The sequence below is a fragment of the Phaethon lepturus genome, unplaced genomic scaffold (assembly GCF_000687285.1).
Source record: "Phaethon lepturus isolate BGI_N335 unplaced genomic scaffold, ASM68728v1 scaffold9447, whole genome shotgun sequence".
In the NCBI taxonomy this organism is placed as follows: domain Eukaryota; kingdom Metazoa; phylum Chordata; class Aves; order Phaethontiformes; family Phaethontidae; genus Phaethon; species Phaethon lepturus.
Window position 1 is genome coordinate 90,036 of NW_010554022.1, and position 3,542 is coordinate 93,577.

Genomic DNA, 3,542 nt, shown 5'->3' on the forward strand with positions numbered 1-3,542 from the left:
TGTATGCATGCTGGCTGCACTTGTTGCTCACCCCAGTTTTAATTTTGACCCTTGAGTAAATATTGTAATAGCTTTTCAACATCTGTGCCGTTCCTTAAAATAAAAATACATATAAGTAGGTTTGTGGTATAAAAGGTTGTAATAAATCCCATTATAGAATTTCAAGAGATTATTTGAGGCTTCTTACTAAATAGCATTGCTGGAACATTTTAAAATGTAAAGAACAATCATGTTTGTGGGTGTATTTGCATAAAATATCAAAGGGGGAAGAGAATAAATGTGTCTTTTAGTATAATCAATGCTTTATATTTTCCTTATTTTCTATTTGATTTACTACTATCATTGATTGAGAAATAGATTTTAGAAGTATATTACTTCCTGAATATTATGCTTTTTGTTGGGAGGACACTTTGCAAAAGCCTCACTGATGACAATCGTGCTGGGAAAACATGAAAAATATTCATTAGCAATTCTGGAATATGTTAGAGGAAAACATATTGTTGCTTTCCTTTTCTATGTGACATATCATTGTGCTGTAAGGAGGAATTATAAAGTATATGTTATATTTATTGTACACTCTTGTGACATAAGAAAGGTAGCTCACTTTCAAATAAAGCTCACTTCTGCAATTTTTCTTAATTTAACAAAAGCCTAAATTTAAAAACAAATTCCAGGTGAACCTCAGATTAACTTAATAAAAGTATGAGGCTGCTTTTTATAGTTAAGTGTATAGTTTTGTATACTATCCAGATGTATGAGAGAGGTAAATAATCTTGACTCATGCTCTGTGAAGAATGCATAACGAGGTCTTGATAGAATCAAATTCATTTTAGACAGGAATTAATTTTTATAGGGTAGTCTTTGGTTCAATTGTAATTCCATTTGAGTCTGGAGAGCATAGCAGAAATGGGTTGTTACCCATTTTTTCCTTTCTCCAAAACAGCTTCCAAAGTACTGCATCTCAGCTTGGTAGAAGGAGAATACGTTTAGAAATGCATTGTTGTTTTTATTGGTCAGGACACTAATGGAGATCTTCCATGACAGCTATGTTTTATAAGCTGAATACTCTAATTAGGCTGGATACTGATCAGTTGTTGGGATATTGATTGTGTCATTTATCAAAGAGCTGGAAAAGCAGATGTGTTGTTGCTGTTAATTTAAGGCTCCCTATCCCACTGGGTACAAGTCTCCAATGTAGTAGTAGTTTGGATGTTGCAAGGCTTAATTCAGCTAGCAGTATCCATGAAAAAGTAGTAAATGTGGACCTTGCGATGTAAGGAATCTTATGTGAAGTAAAGAATTTCCAGTAATGAGAAGAGACATAGTTGTTAGTGGCTGTGTGGTGTGTGTGTTGCTGTACGTAGATACAAAATAGCCTTTTCGTATGGCTCATGCTGCACTGAGGAGAGAATGTTGGATGTGTTGCCTGTCCACTGAGACTACATTTGTAGCCATATTGTCACTATGAGTATCCCAGCAGTGATTTGTGTTCTGAGGTGCATTTTTTGCCATTTTATTATTTTAATTGTCATTATTATATAATTGTTTATTATATTTTAATTATTCATTATTTTGTTATTAATAGTAGTAATAATAATAATAATCTTGAAAGGCAGGTTTCAAGCTGATGTAACACACTGTCCTTTCTTATGCATTGGTTTGCAGGCAATTACTTGCCAATGCATTAAACCTCTTGCATCATTTTACAACGAAATTATATGGGTTAGATACATGCATTTCTTCTGTAGATGTGACTATGAAATTTAAGGAAAGATATATTTAGTGTAACATTTGCTGGCGTGATGAACATGCATTTTAAAAATAGAAGCCAGTTGGAGGCCTCTTCAAAAAATAGATATAAAATCACAGAAATTATAAAGGTTAGTTTAAAAACTAGCCATAATATTCCCCTGTGTGGGTTTTCTGTTTTCCATGAATAATGAGTACAGAAATGTCTTTCTGAGTCTGTCCCAGTTTTAGAAACAGTGATTTTTTTTTTTCCTCCTTTTTTCTTTTGAGCAACTGCTGGAGAATAAATTAGGCGATATGGCATGTGTGGCAGGGGGCGGAGGGAGGAATGTCTCAAAAGAAGAGCTGACTAGAGGTGTGACAGGAGTTTGTTTAGCTGCTAGCCAGAAGACCTGCATTTGGGAGTTTGCTGTAACTCCTTACTTGCAAAACTGCGTTAGTGTGTGATCATCAGAACATATGCACTCAGTCTCTGAGAGAAGGGAACCAGCTGGCTGGCAGAAAAATACCATTGGCATTGCCCATGTTCATGTGTTGACAATGTCACAAGCTGCCCTCCCAGATGGAGAATTTGAATGAAGCCAGTTGTGGGTCATAAAAAAAGTCTTCATTTTTGTGCATCATTCTTAATGATTGTTATTGCTTAGATATTATTTTATTGTCAGCAAAACCAGATAGTAATTTTGAAGATAGCTTTCAGGTTTCTCATTTGAAAGGAAGCAATGTATGGTGAATGTTACATTACACTGTATTTTTGTGCACTGTCTGTAGTGATGGCTAATCTTCTGCATTGTTGAACATTTAATTTTTTTGTTACAATGTGTGGTTCTGTTTTTCCCTTAGGAACGCTCAGACCAGGGAGTCTTTCAAAAATCAGCCTTTGATGGGAGTCATAACTTCGCAGCTGCTTCCCGACGCAGTGATGCTATTCTTCAGCATTGTGTAACATGCAGTCCTCAGGAAAGAATAAAAGGTAGTCTCTAGATTTCAGCACATCCTCCTCTGTGCTGAAAGAAAGTGCGTTGTGGTTTTGTTTTTGAAATCCATAGCCACTAGAAAAGCAGTTAATTAGAGTAAATGCACACTATGTTACTTTGAGGCTTGAAGATCCAGCGAGGGTGGGAGAGCTGACTCAGAAGTTGTGAATTAGATTCCTGGCACAAATTCCAGTTTAAGTAACAGTTTCTAGCTCGCTGCCCCAACACGTAAGGTTGGATAAGAAACAAATGATGAGTGCAAAATATATGTTGTCAAAATGTTTATTTTCTATATATCTTTAATGAGTGCAACGATTTTTGCATTGAATTCTTAGATTATGTCCCAGGTTATTATAAGCTAAATGAATTTATACAAAAGCATGTTATTCATAAATTACACTTGCTTAATTTAGACTTCAAGGTAAAATTCGTTCAAAGGCTAGAAACATTCCCTTAATTTACAAATTGGAATTACATTAATGAACTCATTAAAAAAATTATATAGACATGTAGATTGTATAAAGAAAACCTAAATGTATGAGCATATGGAAGCATGTAAGTAAGAGCTTGTAAGACCACTATTTTCCTGTCGTCTTTCATTTCTGATGGCATACTATACTGTCAGTCCAATTTGTACCTGACTCAGCAAAATATTAGCTATTTGAAAAGTTTAAGTATTTGAGAAGGTCTTGACCCCTGTCCTTTTAAGTGTTGTCTTATCCTTCAAGCCAAGCACATACTTAAATGCCTTCCAGTAGGAAAAAAATATTTTCTTTGATAGAGTTGCATTATGCATGATTTTTCTCACTTCCCTAC

General features: G+C 34.9%; 1 protein-coding gene across 1 annotated transcript in view; it reads left to right on the forward strand.

Moving 5' to 3' along the window:
- PARD3B (par-3 family cell polarity regulator beta) overlaps positions 1-3,542 on the forward strand; it is a gene marked incomplete at both ends in the record, with an annotated part of 143,268 nt that overhangs the window by 86,958 nt on the left and 52,768 nt on the right. The window contains one exon of the mRNA XM_010291689.1: positions 2,593-2,722. Within this exon, the coding sequence (XP_010289991.1) occupies positions 2,593-2,722 (130 nt within the window). The remainder of the gene's footprint in view (positions 1-2,592; positions 2,723-3,542) is intronic.